Source organism: Pelophylax lessonae, assembly GCF_965119305.1.
Source record: "Pelophylax lessonae genome assembly, chromosome: 3".
NCBI classification, from domain to species: domain Eukaryota; kingdom Metazoa; phylum Chordata; class Amphibia; order Anura; family Ranidae; genus Pelophylax; species Pelophylax lessonae.
Window position 1 is genome coordinate 37,248,683 of NC_138770.1, and position 16,927 is coordinate 37,265,609.

Sequence of the window (16,927 nt, forward strand, 5' to 3'; positions counted from 1 at the left end):
TATATAATAATGAATGTTAGAAATAGAAACCAACATTCAGCCCTTTACATAGAATGCTGACTTTTTTTTTTTTTTTTTTTTTTTTACAGGTGTTACTGGTGGATTAATGAACCATGTTTTTGATCACGTTGGTCTTCATAAATACCGCAATGTCACTTGGGAAACCAGCCATTTTTGTGTCTTAAGTAACTGAAAGAGTTTATTGCAATTCATCAGAGGATTCACACAGGACACAAGACATCAGAGGATTCACACAGGATACAAGACATATCAATGTTGTAAATGGTTTGGATACTCTTCAACATTGATCTAGCCTCCCTGGACAACAGCAGAGAAGTAATTTCAATGTTCTGGAAGTGACTACGGCCTTATAGTAAAGTCCAACCCATTCCTATGCAAGAGAAGCCATTTCAGAAGACTTTTCATTTTTATATTGTGATGAAGGTTTTACCGTGAAGGGAAAGTTTATTACACATCAGGCTCACAATGGAGGAGAAGCCATTTCAGTGTTCTGAATGTGACAAATCTTTTACAAACAAGTCAAATCTTATCAAACACCAGATTGTTCACACTGGAGAGAAGCCATTTGAGTGTCCTGAATGTGAAAAAACATTTACACAGAAGAGTAATCTTAACTTACACATGAGCATTCACACTGGAGCGAAGTTGTTTCAGTGTTCAGATTGTGGCAAAGATTTTAGAGTGAAGGCAAATCTTATCACACACCAGAGGATTCACACTGGAGAGAAGCCATATCAGTGTTCTGAATGTGACAATGCTTTCACATCAAAGTCACAGCTTAGCAGACACCAGAGGAGTCACACTGGAGAGAAGCCTTATGGGTGTTCTGAATGTGATAAAGCTTTTATAACCAAGATCAGGCTTGACAAACACCAAAGGATTCACACTGGAGAGAAGCCATATCAGTGTTCTCAATGTGACAAAGCTTTTACAGTGAGAGAACACCTTGTCAAACACGAGAGGGTCCACAGTGGAGAGAAGCCGTTTCAATGTTTTGTGTGTAATAAAGATTTTTCAGATAAGTCACACCTTATCAGACATCAGAGGATTCATACTGGAGAAAGGCCATATCAGTGTTCGAATTGTGACAAAGCTTTTACAACAAGGGAACACCTTCTCAAACACGAGAGGGTCCACACTGGGGAAAAGCCGTATCAGTGTTCTGAATGTGACAAAGCTTTTACACAGAAGGCAATCCTTGTCAGGCACCAGAGGGTTCACACTGGAGAAAGGCCGTATCAGTGTTCTGAATGTGATAAAGCTTTCAAACAGAAGACCGATCTTGGCTCACACCAGTGGGTTCACATTAAAAAGAGGCCGTATCAGTGTTCAGAATATGACAAAGCTTTTGTAACCCAGAGAGAGCTTGATACACACCAAAGTGTCCACACTGAAGGCAATTTGACTATTTTTCTGGAGAATCATTAATGACTGAACTATGTTTCTATATGATTTTCATCTTTATCTTTTCATTTATGGAGCCTTGACTGAACATGTAATGCCTTTTCATTATTCACCAACTGAGCTGTGTTCTCAAGTGTTTCCTTCATTGCCCAATCCTGAGCTGATACCTTACAAAACTGCCTCCGTACCAGAGACTAGAAAGTGGCCAAGTGGCATCTTGCCAAGCCTCTGAGTCCTCAGTGGGAGAGTCCTATCTAAGTTCTGCTCTCTGTTGCTATGTCAGTCATTCTGGAGAGCTCAAGCCTAAGCCCATCCCTCCCATTATATGTTTCACCTACCCTCCCATGATCCATGCCTTCTTTCCAAGTTCCACCTCTTCTCATGGATGACAGTTTTGCAGGTCTGTGGCTGGGACACCAGGGAGGAAGAAGTCTCCGCTCAGTGAGCAAGCAACTTCTTAAGCTTTTTTCTGACCTCCAACACCGAGTGGCTGCTGTTTTAAGTATTGTATCAGAAAGTACCCCTTAAAGTGATTGTAAAGACAGAAGTTGCATTCTGTGCATTAAGATAAAATACCTTCTGTGTGCAGCAGCCCCCTTAATATTTATCTGAGCCCCATCTAGATCCAGCAATGTTGCAGCAGTGTCTCGGCTGCCCGGGACTCTCCTCCTCATTGGCTGAGACAGCAGTGCAGCGCCATTGGCTCCCCTTGCTGTCAGTCAGTCAGCCAATAAGAGAGGGTAGGGCGGGGCCGTGGCTCCATGTCTGAATGGACACACAGAGCTGTGACTGGGCTTGGGTGCCCCCACAGCAAGCTGCTTGCTGTGGGGGCACCCAACAGGAGGGAGGGGCCAGGAGCACCAAAGAGGGACCCAAGAATAGGAGGATCCAGGCTGCTCTGTGCAAAACGATATGACAGAGCAGGTAAGTATACCATGTTTGTTTGATTTTTAACCCCAAAAAAACAAGAGTTTACAATCACATTAAGCCCAGATGGCCACTTGTATTTCATCCAGTTGTGCCACAAGAGATTCCACCAGGTGAAGAGTGGATTTCCATATTATCTTATTTCTTTGTCCAGCTATTGCTCATCTCCATCTCTCATGAAGAGTAATCACATAATACAACTGCAAGAGATTTGAACTTACAAACTGCTTAGAAACTGCTGAACTTCTGGGGGACTGAAATTCCTCTGATTGGGGTTCTCTTTATTGACTTTCAGTGGCCAAATCTCATTTTTGGGTGAACTTTGTTTGTGAAGAACACTTTCTGACCCTGGAAACATTACAATGTTTTAATTATAATGTTGGTCCTGAAATGTAACTATGGGCAAAGTTAATAATTACATAAAAACTTCAATCTGACATTAACCACTTTAGTCCCCGGGCCTTTCTCTCACTAAACTCCTTGAGTCCCAGATTGTTTTCTTTTATTTTACTGATGATCAGTTCTACACATTATACCTTTCACCATTTGTAGTCTACCCAAATGTATTCTACATCAGCTTAGCAGGACAGATAGGGCTTTCATTTGGTAGGAAATCTGAGTACATATATTTTTATTTCTGTTGTTTTTATTGGGAATACATAATATAAAATTAAGCATTTTTCTGTAATTTATCCAAATTCAGCATTTATGTAGTTTGCGTACTCCTGTACTTCTCCTGCAAAATATAATAAACAAAATCTGAACTACAATAACATCAAATCTGTTAGTTCGAAGTGAACGTCTGCTTTTTACTTTAGGAGAGCTTTATTCACCTTTTAACACTACAATGTGATGCACACAATGTCTGTAAATTGTTAATGTAACATTAAGTTGTGTTGATATGGACAAAAATTGACACAGTGATGGGATTGTGATTGAGATATAGATTACACATATATAATATACTGTGTATATATATATATATATATATAGTCGTCATTTCTTTTTCCACACACAGTCTGGAAACCTGAACACCCCCCCATCCCCACTCACTCACCACCAGATATCTGTGCAGCAATAGGTCACTTCTAATAATTGTCTATTGCTAGCTGCAACTAGAAGTAACCTATTGCTTTAGTAGTAGGAAGAACAGAGCTAGAACCGACCTGTCCCCACCCTGTATGGAATGTGATGTCCTGACACCACTTGTGACATCATTACACTCCCAATATAAACAGAACATTACAGCATTCTGTTTTTGCTTTGCTTTTGGAGTGTGCTCCTATAGAGTGATCTGTAAAAGCATTGACAGGCCAACACCTGATCATTTCAGCTCCTGGGCTTAGTGATAGATCCCAGCTGTCAAAGACCCGACGGAACCCACAGGAGCTGCTGCCCAGGAGATGGGTGCTGTTTTAAAATGGCAATGGGGACTTAAGAGGGTAACATACTAGTTTTATTTTTCTGACACTCCCATTGTAACATTTTTGAAACCTGTAGAGCCATTATCTTTCTACTTCCTGTAAGAGGCCATGCTGCCCATCAAAGATGGCGGTTGAAGGAGCTGGGACAAACCAAATAACACTGCTGGGGGTGCTTACAGCTGTCAGCTTTTATTCCTATGGTTTAACTTTTTTGCTGCCAGGCCCTGTGCTCCAATTTTAGACTGGGTTGACACTTAAAACCAATGCGGCTTACAGCAGGGGTCCGGTGCGTCCTTGTTCATCGTTTTAGGAATTAATCCGGCCCAGATTTTTGCCTGAATTCAGACCTGAAACGGAGCCAAAGATGCACAGGACCCCTCCACGGCCACCCTGGAGGTGTGTAAACTGGCTCCATTGAGAGCCGGTCACAATCTCCTGTCATGTGAATTGGATGTGGGTAAACCTGAATCCAATTCCCATAAGTGTGAACCCGGCCTTAAACTTAGTTGGCCAGCCCATTTTTGCAATTTTGACATTACTTTTTTTTTTTTCCCTTACAGCTTTCAAAGTTTGACAAAAGACCCCCCCCCCCCCCAAAACCATATAATTCCTGAAAGCATATGGCCTGTAGAATAAATAGGTGCTACTGATTTTTAAGGCCCTGCAATATTTGCACAAATGTTTATCAAACAATATATTCGCTAAAAATACTCAAATCATTATTAGCAGATTCAAATACGGCACTTTGTATACAATTCCTACTAAATATAAAAGCCTAACCTGTATTGAATTAATAAATAACAAATATTTTGTAAATTTAAAACTGCACCTTTTTGCAAAATGGTGAAAATTGAACGTACACATAACTATAAATAACCGCATTTCTCAAACTCTGGAGGTTTTAATTTTTCATTTACAGCTTTCAGAGTTTGTAAAAGACCCCCAAAAAATACATCTTCTGAAAACATAGGACCAATAAAATAAAAGGAATGTGCTACTGATTTTTAAGGCCCTGCAATATTTGGGCAAATGTTTGCCAAAACAAAATTAAAATTACATGCTAAAAATGTACTAAAATCATTATTAGCAGATAAAAACACAGCAAGTTTTACAAAATTCCTGCCAAGTTTACTAAAACTAAACTTGTATTGTATTCAAATAACAAATATTTGAAAATTTTAAATTGTGCCTTTTTGAGAAATGGTGAAATTTCAGATGTACATAATTTTTTTCTGAAAATCTGGAGGTTTTCATTTTTCACTTACATCTTTCAGAGTTTGTAAAAGACCCCCCCAACCATATATTTTTTTGAAAGCACATGGCCAGTAGAATAAAAATAAGGTGCTATTGATTTTTAAGGCTCCATGATAATTTGCGCAAATGTTTATCAAAACAATATTTTTGATAAAAATACACTATAATCATTATTAGTGTATTCATACATGGCAACATTTACAAAATTCCTCGAAATGCATACGTTGTCCATAAAGGGAACTTTTGAGTTATTCACTCAAGGTCATCACAGAGGATAAGGGGGCACTCTTTACATTTGAAGGAAAAGAGATTTAACCTCCAAATACTGAAAGGCTTTTTTCACAGTAAAAGCTGTAAACATGTGGTATAGACTCCCTCAAGATCTAGTTCTGATCAGCTCAGTATATTGCTTTTGAAAAAACCTTGATGCATTCATAAATGTACATATTATAACTAGATATTAATATTTAGAGGTAATAACACCAAGGGTAGTGGAGCCAGGGAATTGTCAAATGCCTCCCGGGGATGCTATTTTTAGACCTATTTGCCTATTATTTAAGGAAATGGGCAGCTTCCATTAATTCCAATGGGATTTTGTGTCGAAAGGTGTTTCTGGTTTAGTTTGGCTTTCAAAGGGGACTCCACAGAAACTCTTACCAGCCCCTGTAAAAAATAAGAAAAAAGTATGAGGGCCCCCACAAAATCCATCCTAGACCCATATCCATACCTGTAGCCTGCCTGGCCATGAAAGAGGAGGACATGCATGCACTTCCCCCCACCTCCTGACTCATACCAGGCCACATGTCCTCCACATGGGGAGAATATCTTGCCAGGTCCATTCACTCCTGTTTGGAAAGTTGAACAAGCCCAATGTATGAGCTCGTATCGGGGAACAGGAGGAATCTGGATAACATAATGCATCAGGAAATGTAAATTTGAAGACAGAAAAGAGAGACGCCTCTGAGTGCAGATTAAAATTTAATGGGAGATAAAAACAGTAGTAACTCACATTGAGGTAAGTACATGCAGACACATCAAGGGATCCTAGGTGGGAGTCAGTCCCTTAAGCTGGCGTCCTGTGGAGGAATGTAGGACCTGCAAAAGGGGCCAGCCTGAAGTGATCTAGCAGGACTTCATTTTCCAGGTCTTATCCTCCCCCCAGCCTGTGAATAAACAGTCACCTGTCCTTTCAAGCTTACCTATAGGTACTGTAAATATCTTCTAAACTTGCACCGTTTAGGAGATATTTACATTGCATTGCAGCTGATGACGTCACCGACACATGCGCTCTGAATGAACAACCGTTTCTTCAGAGCTCTGGGCCGTGACCTGCGGCTTCCGCCAGTAGCACATCTGGAGTCCGCAGACCCAGAAGGAAGACAGGCGAAGATGGATGTGGCCTCCAGTGGGGATGATGTAGGTTTCGTTTGCAGGTAATTGTCACATAATGTGTTGCATACTAGCACATTTTGCATTTACTTTGCAGGTAAACAAAAAAAAAATTTTTCAAGACTTTACTTCTTAAAAGTGTCATTGCAGAACGGTTCAGGAGGTGAGGGTTGGGGGTCTTAGATACCACGGCAGATCACTTACAGATTCTCCAATGTCCAGCTTCACAGTGTCAGAACCTTTAAGCCAAGCGAGCAACATTGTACGTCCATTACCAAATTTCAGTGCATCTTCCAAGTTAGTCACCAGGCCCTTCTGAGAGACCGGCCTCCTTCATGGCTCTCTCCAGCAAAGGACCTCCTCTGGGTCTCCTCCTTGGCACAGCTTCCTCCAGACCAGGCAGGACAGCTGCAGGACCACTTCAGCACATGTTGGGCCCCAAAACAGGCTATTGGACCTAACAGCAGAGCTTCATCCAGCAGCACCTTCCTAGACCTCAGCCCAGGGGAAGAGAGCGAACACATGGCCTGTCGCAAATATTTATTTCCTCTCCCAGTATGCACCAGTGACACAAACCTCCTACTGGATTGGCTGAAGGAAATATAAATATTCTTAACCTAAGACGTATTAAACCCAAAGAAAAACAGTTGTTATATTGCAGCTTACGATTCTTAGAAGGGAAGGCTGCAGTTTTTTTTTTTTTTTTTTTGGATTTCTTATATTTTCATCTGGTGATCTGGCCAGCAAATCTGTTCTATAAGCTCCAACTCTAAAGCAGAATGTTACTGGGATGGGGCAGATCATTTACCACTGACAGGGATGCTTACAATGATCAGCTTTTATTCATTCATCCTTAATATAAATTTTATATATTTTTTGCACTCCTATCAGATATGTGCCATGGTACCTTTCTGGTTACATCCTCTCCAACATAAGGGGGAGGAGCTTTGTTTGTATTTATGAAAAACTGGAAAAGGAACAGCGCACAGGAGTGTCAATCAGGTGTCAAAAGAGAATCCCCAGTCATCAAACCATGTGAAAAGGTTTAATTTTTTTGGATGAATAAAACCAAGGAAAGCTGGCACTTTACCACTGGTATGCGGGTGGCAGTGAGGACATTGTGCAATGGTAAATGCCAATGGTCACTGTGAGGAAATCCAACGCTAAACCTCTTGGAGTGGTGGGGGTGCCCAACATACCAGGATCCCTGTAGAGGAAGGGAGGATCCAAGCCGGTGTACTGGAACCGCCGAAGGTTGCGTAATGCCTGTACTTGACAAAGTGCATGAGCGTGAAACCCGTAGTCACGGCAATGGATTGGCTTGCCTTTCACGTTGGTTCCTGCATCAGGCCTCTTTCCACCTAATGACGTCACTTCCAGGCTTCAGTCAACCCTCCGTGGTTTCACTACATGGCTGGTTTGCGCCGGCGGCGACCGGATTGTATCCTCCCTTCCTCTTCAGCAGTGGTCCTCAACTCCAGTCCTCGGGGGGGCCCACCAACAGGCCAGGTTTGCAAGATAACTAAATTATATCACAGGTGATCTCATTTGCTGCTCAGTGATTGCAATATTCTAGTCTGCATCTCCCCAAGGTAATACTTAAAATCTGGCCTGTTAGTGGGCCCGAGGACCGGAGCTGAGGACCACTGCTCTACAGGGATCCCGGTATGTTGGACAACCCCACTACTCCAAGAGGTTTAGCGCTGGATTTCCTCACAGTGACCATTGGCATTTACCTTCCCACAATGCCCTCACTGCCACCCGCATACCAGTGGTAACGTGCCAGCCTTTCTTGGTATTATTCACCCAATAATTTAAACCTTTTCACATGGTTTGCTTACTGGGGATTCTCTTTTGACACCTGATTGACACTCCTGTGCGCTGTCCCTTTTCCAGTGTTTCATTCCATTGCATCTGCATCCCTCGTTTGGGATCGGCAGCACAAGGACTGTTGTAATGTGGATTTTCCAGTGTCCCAATGGTCAACATCCTGCAGGGAGTTTTTGATTAATAGAACTTTTTTATTTTAGGTTGGTATTTTTGGGCTCTCTCAGGTGTTATATACCACCTTGCTAGGCATTTATAGTTGATTTCTATTGTGTTTATATATCGGTTGTGTTCCTATATGCCGATCTCAGTACATTTCCTATCTCTGTCTCGCCCAACCTAATACCCAGCTCCTTTTCCCACGTCTTAACGAATGTGGAGTTGCCCCCTACCCCCATTTCTGGAAGTATTCTATATATCTGAGATGTTCCATGTTTTATCACTTTCTGTGCATTGCATAATCGTTCCGTTGGGTTTATATTTTCCTCTGATCTAATGTCAATGTTGTCACAAAATGCTTTAACTTTAAATAACTCCATTCATTTAACTTTTGTCAGTTCACCTTGGTGCTTTAATTCCTGAAATGAACATATTTTACCTTCCCGTCATCCTGGCGCGAAATTTAAATGGCTGTCAGCCCAGTGGGAAGCACTGTGCACTTAGCGACAACTTCCCTGTGCCCTTACCTTGTATGATCCAGGTATGTGGGGACTGGGGGGCTGGATGCTGTATATATTGGCGGTGTGGAGAAGAGGGGGGGGCGGATGGATGGATGAGGGGGAAGACACCTTATGGCTCTTTGTACTTTATTCTGATACATTGTATTTTTCCCTGATCAGTTGTGGTTTTGCCTGAAACATGGATCCTGCATCACCGCCCTCTTGTGGCCAGCCCTCTCACAACAGGTGAGTGCTGGTACATTTAAGGGGGGCGTGAAGGGGGGATGCTGGCTCATGATTCATGGCTAAATCCTGTGTCTCCCTGGATTTCTCTTTCTCCCAGCTCCTCCAGGTCTGGTCAAGAAAGAGACCCTGTCAGGCCACAAAGAGAATCTTCTTCAAGGTCCAGACGCCATGAGTCTCTATCAGGGAGCAGGCTTCAGAGGAGACACTCAAATTCCTCCTCCAGACACCGCACACACCACCACAGTAGCCATGCGGCCCAGAGAGCCTGTTGGGGCTGTGGGGCGCATGTCCCGGAGGACAAGTCCCTTTGCGAGCCCTGTTGTGCTCGTGCATCCGGTGAGAGGGAGTCTGAAGATCAGAGGTTGGAATCCCTGGTGAAGCGGGTTGTTCAACAATCCTTAAAAGAGTGGGGTGCTAGTCCCGCACATGGTCCTGTTACTTCCAGCTCTCCCGCTGAGGCCCTTGAAGACCAAGGCCCCTCTCAACCGAGCTTCACTTCCAGAAAATCTTCAGAGAGTGATTTGGAAGAAAAAGATGGTGCAGTTGGGGGCTTTGATTTTGCTCTTGTTCCACCTCTTATCAGAGCAGTCAAGGAAGCTCTGAAATGGGAAGATCCCATCACCCCACAGACGAAGCAACGGAAGTTCTTCAAACACTTGGGGAAAAAGCGGCTAAACTTCCCACTCCTTTCAGAATTAAAGGATGTTATTTTGGAAGAATGGAGCAGAGGGGACGGCACGGCCTCCCTATCTTCTAAATTAGCAAAGCTGTATCCCTTTAAATCAGAGGATGTCAGTCACCTGGAGTCGGCTCCCCTGGTTGATGCCGCAGTCACCAGACTGGTGAAGCACGTTACCCTACCGCTGGACGATGCAGTTTCTTTTAAAGATCCTCTGGATCTTTGCAGGCATTGCAATTTCCGAAAATTACAACAGCTGCAGATTGAAAAGGAAAGGTGGCACTGCCTGTCAAACTTGCCCATAAAGTACAATCTGGGGACTGCACCACAAACATAAGCTGGAGGTAAAATATTTTTTTCCTTTCTACACGTCCCTTATTGGAGGTGATCAGCAGGAGGAGTGTTACTACAAGGAAAGATACCTACCTGGAGGGAACCTACCCTGACCCAGAGGTGGTCACTAAAGCACATATGGTCCTAGTGTCTTAAGACATATAGGACCCCCACGATCTGGCGAGTGTGAATTTCATCTATCTTTGTCACGGTGAAACACTAGAAGGGACACCAGGGAAAGAGTGAATTAACCTATCAGGGAGCACCAAGCACTAACCACTTTATTTATTTATTTGGACTTTTTTTGCTAAGAAGCCACAAATTGTATTTTCAACCCTTAATTGCACATGAACTTATTTTTTGCACATGAACTTTAAGGATAATTTTCTTGTGAATAATGTTTTGTGAATGCTATCATTTTGCACTATTTGTCTTTATATTTGATACACAAATTTTTTTATCACAACATTTCATATTTATTGCAATCTTACCTCAGCATTTTTTTAATTTTTTAAACTTTTTATCATTTGCATCATACCACGGGATTTATATGTATTTTAATAATATTGTTATTTAATTTTAAATTACTTTAATTTCTGAACACTGTCTCTGCCTCTAGAGAAAATCACGGTAGTATGGGAGAGAATCCTCCCAGCCCTCTCCTCCTCCTTTCTGACGGCATCCCAGTGTCTCAAGATCATTGGCACTATGGTCTCAACGGCCCCTATGGTCAAGTGGGCGCTATGGCGGACACAGCCTTTTCAAAGGGGCTTCCTTCTTCAGTGGAATCCGGAAGAACACGAGCAGCGTATCTTTATTTCCCACAGTATGAGAAACAGTCTGTTATGGTGGCTCCAATGCAAGAACCTGCTCAATTGCCATTCCTTAGTTCCCATCACTTGGGTTATCATTACAACAGACGCCAGCAACTCTGGTTGGGGAGCCCATTGCATGACAGAAGTGGCTCAAGGGAAGTGTCCTCCACAAACCCACTCCCTGGTCTCCAATATCCTGGAGCTCCGTGCGGCCATTCCAGCTCTTCAAGCTTTCCGCCATCTGATAGAAGGCAAATCCGTGCTTCTCCGAATGGATTACACCACGGCAGTGGCTTACGTGAAGAGACAGGGTGGAACCAGAAGTCTCTCCCTTCTTCAAGAAATAGACCCAATCATGACATGGGCTCAGGCCCATCTGTCTAACATCTCGGCGGTCTACATTCCAGGGCCACAGAATGTCCAGGCAGAATTTCTCTCCAGAGTCCAGTTGAATCACGAGTGGTCTCTCCACATGTACTCATTCAAGTGGATTCTGTCACTAGGGGTCTCACCCGAAGTAGACCTGTTTGCATCTCCCTTCAACCACAATTTGGACCAGTACTTCACGCGCAGCAGGTGTCTCCAATCCTGCGGAACAGATGCTCTGACCGACAGATGGGAATTCAGCATGGCATATGCCTTTCCCCCGTTTCCCAATATCCTCAGATTTCTATAAAGACTCCAAGCAGAAGATGTGGAGATCGTCATGGTGGCCCTACATTGGCCGAACAGGCCCTGGTTCCCACTTCTCCTGCAGCTCAGTTATTGGAATCCGATTCCCCTTCCTCTCAGACCAGACCTCCTCTCGCAGGGAACGACATTACACCCCTGCCCTGCTCTGCTCCGGTTAATGGTCTGGTTCTTGAAAGTGAGAGGTTGGAAGCCCTCGGGTGCCCTCCTGGGGCAATCCCTACCTTAATTAATTCTAGGAGACCAAGCACGAACAAAGTTTACTGCAGAGTCTGGGCTAGATTCTTAGAATTCACGTATCCGGAGGGAAATTCTTCCTCGGAGTTTGGAGTACAAGAAGTTCTGAAGTTCCTCCAAGCGGGACTGGATAAATCTCTCTCAGTTGGGACTCTCAGGGTTCAAATATCAGCCTTGTCGGTATTTTCAGGGTTCCCCTGGGCCAAACATGCACTTGTCCAACAATTTTTCAAAAGTGTGGTCAGACTCAGACCTCAGAGGAAACTGAGATTTCTGAAATGGGACCTTTCTCTTGTCCTTAACGTCTTCTCAAGAACTAGTTTAACAGATCCCATCTCTATCAGAGAACTTACCTTTAAGACAGCCTTTTTGGTGGCAATCACTTCAGCCAAGAGGGGCTCTGAGATCAGTTCCCTTTTTCATAAAGAACCTTTCCTCACGTTCTTTCCGGATCGAGTGGTCCTAATTCCGATTCTAGATTCCAATCCGAAAGTGACATCGGTTTTTCATGAGAACAAGGAGATTGTTCTTCCTACCTTTTGGTCCTCTGAGGATAATGAACCTCATCCCTTGGATGTAGGGAAAACTCTAAGGGACTACCTTCAGTCAACAGCTTCCTTCAGGCAATCGGATAACCTCTTCATCCTCTTCTCAGGCAGGAATAGAGGAAAGCGGGCCTCGTCTAATTCTATCGCAGCCAGGATTGTGTCTGCTATTCAACAAGCTTACAGTGCAGAGGGCTTGGCTCCTCCGGAGGCGGTGACAGCCCACTCAACGAGAAGCATCTCAACGCCCTGGGCGGCTTCGCATCATGTTGCACCAGAAGTAGTCTGCAGAGCGGCTTCCTGGTCTTCTGTAAATACGTTTATGACACATTATTGTGTGGAGCCAGCCTCCTTATCTTCAGTTAATTTTGGCTTGACTGGTTTGTCTGCTAATAATTTGAAGTAAAAATTTCTTTGTTAAAGCATTCCCACCCGTGTGGCTTGGGCTAGTTATTTCTCACACGTAGGCTGCCATGGAGACTGTCAGGAAAATGGAAAATTCCTATCAGATACTTACCGTAATTTTCCTTTCCTGATGGTCTCCATGGCAGCCGGAGTTCCCACCTTCTGGTCTTGGATTCGGCTAAGATATGGAACACTGGCTGTACCTGCAAGCTGAAATTTATAGAGAGGGGTCCTATACCATTGGAGAGGAGGCGGGGTTAACCCACACGTAGGCTGCCATGGAGACCATCAGGAAAGGAAAATTACGGTAAGTATCTGATAGGAATTTTCCATTTTTCAATCATCTGCCTGATGATGGTGAGGGATGGTGTGACCTTCCTGTGTTAAATCCCGGGAATACAGAGGATGGGGTCATCTCTCTGGTGAGTTTCTGTAGCTGGATGAATCCCCCATGGTGTCCTGGTACAGATCTTTGTGTTCTTTTAGAAACTCGCAGTTTGTTGTGTATGGGTCTGTTTAGCCACAGACGGGTCAGGGTGCCCATGCTGACCCAGGTCCACAGCCAAAAGCACCTACAATGGGCACTAGAGGATCAGAACTGGAACACAGAGCAATTGAAGAAGGTTTTCTGGTTTGATAAATTATGTTTTCTCTTCCATCATGTGGATGGGCGGGTGTGTGTGTGTCACTTACCTGGGGAAGAGATGGCACCAGGATGCAGTATGGGAAGAAGGCAAAAGGGGACCTACACAATATTAGAGGGGTGATCATAATGTTCTGCCGGTTTGTCCTAATGTTCTGTTGGGTGGTCCTAATGTTCTGGTAGGTGGTTATAATGTTATGGTGGGTGGTACATGAACACACAAATTTGTAAGAAACAATAAAGGTAAAAATTATTCCACCACCATTTTATTCTCAGCAGAGGAACTGGATGCTAATAGATTGCAGGAGATCTGCTAAAACAAGGGGGAGGGGCGAAATTGGTACCCATTTCCCTTTCTATGTCTCTGCTGATCACCTGCAGCCTATTAGCACCCATTTCCCAATTAGAGAATAGAATTAGAGAAAATGGCGGTAGTTCCAATGTTTTATGTCACACTAAATTATTGCAATGGTTTAGGAATCACAAAATGTCAGTAAAAAAACCCAGTGCAGGTAAATTTTAAGGCCAGAGAAACAATCTATCCCCCAATTCATATATTCCTAGAGAAGAGTTTGTGGTGAAAGTGAAATTGTGTGCAAGTCAGAGAAAATACTTCTTATAGAGTGTCAGCTTCTTGCATCGTCCAGCATCGGGAAATGCTAACAAACTGAAATGGGTGATAAATACAATGACCCCTTCCCTTATATTTATTAATCCTGCCCTCTTATCATCAATGTAAAAGATGTAAAAACATCTGTGATAAATTATCGACGGGTTTCACCTCATCAATGTCCAGTGATTAACCATAAAGTGACATCAAAGTCCATCCAACATCTCCTTTATACTTCAATAAATTATATCACCACCAATAAATGTCTCCAAACCTCCAGAGCTTCTTCCTCCAAATCTCAGTATATGCTCCAGGAAACCGTGTGTAGTGGACTACAAAACACCTCCTTCCCCAAACACCAATCCCATGCTCTCTTGGAGCTCACACTCAGATTGTGCGCTCCCCAGGCCTCCATCACCCTCCTAATAAGTGGCTCCACAATAGCTTTAGAGGAACCCTGGCTGAGAAAGGCTGGACTAGGCAGTAATATATTTCTATTCCCCTTGGTGGGAGTGGAGATGACCCATCTATAAGGATCTCTTAGATTGTAAGCTCTAACGAGCAGGGCACTCTGATTCCTACTGTATTAATGTGTATTGTATTTGTACTGTCTACCCTCAAGTTGTAAAGCGCTGTGTAAACTGTCAGCGCTATATAAATCCTAAATAATAATAATAATAATAATAATAATATACAATACATACACACACAGCACAAGGCCGTGTTCACACTACAAGATGTTTCTCAGGGCTGCAGTTCCTATGAGCTCCACAGGGTGGTGATCTCACTTCTACTCAGACAGGAAGTCTCTATGGAATACGGACAGGAAGTGATGTCAGCTACAGACAGGAAGCCATCTGGAATAAAGACAGGAAGTCCCAGGTGGTACGAAAGATTGAGGAGACATTGTTGGAAGTGGCAGTAGAGGAGGTAATAAGATCTTATTTTCTATTTACACCCAGTAACCCCCCCCCCCGTCATGTCCGTCCTCTTCCTCCATAGTCACTGTGACGTCTTTTATCTCCAGCAGATGATGATATACACATATATAGTGTGGAAACCTATATTAACCCCTTCAGGGGCAGAACATTTCCCCAATTACATGGCCAAAACATTCTCCTCATTTTGGAGATGTGTCACCTTTCCCACCAATCCCCTTCTCACCTTATAAGTCTATACTAACGCATTATACAACTTTTATTAGTGGTGGGGGGTGGGGAGGATATTTAGATGGATTGTAATTTGTATGTTTTTATTTCATAAGATTCAGATAGGAAGAAAGAGGAAAAATGTCATTTGTAGTAAATGTATTAAAACCTAATGTCTCCGTAATGATCCCAGTCTCAGATATTCAGCCTAAAATGTGATGAGTAAAGTCTCCGGAGTACACAGAGATCACAGGAATACGATGTGTCCTAGCAAAGCCCAAAGACAACGTTCATCTTTCAGTTTAGGAGAGGTGGGATGCACCCAGGAGAAATGATTCTGTGTGCAGAAACCTCGCAAAGTGCACCTCACAGCTCCTCCTCACATAGTCCCTCCATTCAGGGTCAGATAATCCTATGAAATCACACTGATCCCACAGATCCTCCTTCCAATGTCCCTCCATCCAGAATCGGGGAATCCTATGACATCACACTGACCTCACAGCTCGTCCTCCCAATGTCCTCCAACCAGAGTCAGAGAGTCCTATCACATCACCCTGACCTCACAGATCTTTCTCCCAATGTCCCTCCATCCAGAGTCAGAGAATCCTATGACATCACACTGACCTCACAGCGCCTTCTCCCCATGTCCCTCCATCCAGAGTCTGAGAATCCTATGACATCACACTGACCTCACAGCTCCTCCTCCCAATGTCCCTCCAACCAGAGTCAGAGAATCCTATGACATCACACTGACCTCACAGCGCCTCCTCCCAATGTCCCTCCAACCAGAGTCAGAGAATCTTATGACATCACACTGACCTCACAGCGCCTTCTCCCCATGTCCCTCCAACCAGAGTCAGAAAATCTTATGACATCATACTAGGGATGCACCGAAATTTTGGCCACCGAAAATGGGTTAAAAATGCCGAAATTAATGGCCGCCGTGAGGAAGGCGCAGCGCAGGTTTGAAAAGACGCGCCTCTGGCCGGCCGCCCGCCTCCCTGTGATGTCCCTACTACTACGATGTGTATGAATGAACTGACCTGACACCGGGTGAGCGGTCACTAATGGCTATAACTATGTGAGCGCTTCACTTCCCTGTCATGCGGGTATCTCCTCTGACAGGGAAGTGAGACGCTCACATAGTTGTAGCTATTAGCAGCCGCTCGTCCGCCCTCCCGCCCGGTGTGTCAGTTCATTCATGGACAGATCGTAGTAGTAGTGACATCACCGGGAGGCGGGCGGCCGGCCAGAGGCGCGTCTTTTGAATGAAGTACACCGGAGGAGCAGAGTGAAAGTAAGGACGCTGAGGCGGGGGGGGGGGGGGTGGAAGCTGAGGCGAGGTTACCATTGGTATTAGTATTATGCAGCATGAGGGGGTTAATGTATTGCCACTGCTGGTCACTGATGCATTAGTGACCGACCAGTGGCAGTTAATTAACCCCTTTGTGCTGCATCAGTGCAACCAGTGTTAATTAACACTGATACTGGTTGCACTAATGCAGCACAAAGGGGTTAATTAACTGCCACTGGTCGGTCACTAATGCAGCAGTGACCAGCAGTGGCAATACATTAACCCCCTCATGCTGCATAATACAAATACCATTGGTAATTAAATTAACCACTTGCCAACCCGTCACAGTACATATACTGTGACAGGGTGACAGCGAC

The 16,927-nt window shown here is 43.9% G+C and overlaps 4 protein-coding genes across 4 annotated transcripts in view; 3 read left to right on the forward strand and 1 right to left on the reverse strand.

Moving 5' to 3' along the window:
* The window catches only part of LOC309550283 (uncharacterized protein), a 1,519,274-nt gene that overhangs the window by 293,570 nt on the left and 1,208,777 nt on the right, over window positions 1-16,927 (forward strand).
* LOC309549989 (uncharacterized protein) overlaps window positions 1-16,927 on the reverse strand; it is a gene marked incomplete at its 3' end in the record, with an annotated part of 336,501 nt that overhangs the window by 211,035 nt on the left and 108,539 nt on the right. The window lies entirely within an intron of this gene.
* On the forward strand, window positions 276-1,485 carry LOC309550745 (uncharacterized protein). Its single transcript, XM_082251085.1, has one exon. The coding sequence runs from the start codon at window positions 487-489 to the stop codon at window positions 1,447-1,449; it is 963 nt and encodes a 320-aa protein (XP_082107211.1). The 5' UTR covers window positions 276-486; the 3' UTR covers window positions 1,450-1,485.
* The window catches only part of LOC309549992 (uncharacterized protein), a gene marked incomplete at both ends in the record, with an annotated part of 90,295 nt that continues 79,787 nt past the window's right edge, over window positions 6,420-16,927 (forward strand). The window contains 2 exon segments of the mRNA XM_082250466.1: window positions 6,420-6,463; window positions 9,597-9,993. Of these exon segments, the coding sequence (XP_082106592.1) occupies window positions 6,420-6,463; window positions 9,597-9,993 (441 nt within the window).

Excerpts from the sequence above, each read along its gene's own strand:
- LOC309550745 (XM_082251085.1), top strand. The coding sequence starts at position 487 with ATGGAGGAGAAGCCATTTCAGTGTTCTGAATGTGACAAATCTTTTACA.